Source organism: Meleagris gallopavo, unplaced genomic scaffold, assembly GCF_000146605.3.
Source record: "Meleagris gallopavo isolate NT-WF06-2002-E0010 breed Aviagen turkey brand Nicholas breeding stock unplaced genomic scaffold, Turkey_5.1 ChrUn_random_7180001860446, whole genome shotgun sequence".
Classification (NCBI taxonomy): Eukaryota; Metazoa; Chordata; class Aves; order Galliformes; family Phasianidae; genus Meleagris; species Meleagris gallopavo.
The window spans coordinates 1-1,305 of record NW_011126204.1 but is presented as its reverse complement, the minus strand read 5'-3'; the positions used below and the strand labels follow the sequence as shown (position 1 = coordinate 1,305).

General features: G+C 63.7%; 1 protein-coding gene across 1 annotated transcript; it reads left to right on the top strand.

Annotated features, from left to right (window-relative positions):
• Positions 1 to 47: 47 nt before the first annotated feature.
• On the top strand, positions 48 to 1,302 carry LOC109364470 (copine-5-like; the record flags this gene model as incomplete). The annotated part of the gene is made up of 5 exons (XM_019611107.1): positions 48 to 94; positions 395 to 498; positions 804 to 843; positions 936 to 1,012; positions 1,251 to 1,302. Coding segments are annotated over 5 exons (320 nt in total), but the record flags the coding sequence as incomplete, so codon positions are not given.
• Between the last annotated feature and the right edge of the window lie 3 nt (positions 1,303 to 1,305).

The window sequence follows — 1,305 nt, the reverse complement described above, 5'->3', positions numbered from 1 at the left end:
GGGGGAGGGGGGAAGATGAGCACTGAGGACCCCACCTCTGTCCCCAGTGTGTGTCCTCTACACCCAGGGACCGGACACCAAGCAGTGGCGGGAGGTGAGTGCTGACCCTGTGGTGCAGCCAATCAGCACGTTGGGGTGCCGCTCGACCAACCAATCAGCATGTTGGGGTGCCGGGCAGCCGGCCAACCCGCGTGTTGGGGCGCAGGGCAGGTGGCCAATCAGCACGCCCAGCCTCCCCCAGCTTTGCAGCCCCGCTCCCGCCCCCGGCTGTGTGCCCTGCAATTAGCTGCTGGTTAATTGAGGGGCTCGGGCTGTAATGAGCGGGTGGGTGGGCTGCCCCTGCGGCTGCACAAAGGGGCACCTGGCGCTGCCCCCCCTGATGGCGCCGCCCCAGTTTGGCCGCACTGAGGTCATTGACAACTCCTTGAACCCCGACTTCGTGCGCAAGTTTGTGCTCGATTACTTCTTCGAGGAGAAGCAGAATCTGCGCTTCGACCTGTGAGTGCCGCCAGCCCCTGGCCGTGTCTCCATCCGCCATTCCACTCCCCATCCCTATTTCCCATTCCCGTTTCCCACCACCGTTCCCCATTTCCATCCTTATTTCCTATTCCCCATTCCCGTTTCCCACCACAATCCCCATCCGCCGTTCCCCCTCCCTGTTTCCTATTCCCAATTCCCATCCGCTGTTTCCAACCCCGTTGGTCTCCCATCCTTCTCCCATCTCCATCCCCATTGCTGTCCCATCCCCGCCCCTCACCCCATCCCCACTCTGCCCCACTGCCACGCTCCCATCCATCCCACAGGTACGATGTGGACTCCAAAAGTCCCGACCTCTCCAAGCACGTGAGTGTGGCACTGCTCCTATGGGATGGCGATGGGCTGATGGAGTTGGGGAGATGGGGATGGGGCCATGGTGGTGACCCTGCTCTCTGCAGGACTTCTTGGGCCAGGCTTTCTGCACACTGGGTGAAATCGTGGGCTCATCTGGCAGCCGCCTGGAGAAGCCACTGACGTGAGCAGGGCCGGGGGGTGAGGTTGGGGGGCCATGCCTGGCATCCCATGGGTGATGGTGACGATGGAAGGTCCTTATCTCACATCCCGGCGGTGTCTGGGATGGAGAGCAGAGCGCAGTGCAGACAGCACAGCTCTGGGCTGACCCCCCCCTCCTTCCCCCCCACACACCCTGAGGTGCCCCTACTTGGGGTCCCGCTGGGGGCTGCCCTCCCCCCCACCCCGCTGTGTTCCTGCAGGATGGGGACGGTTGCTGCACACCCCCGCAGCAGGAAGCCGGCACCAGCCATGTCC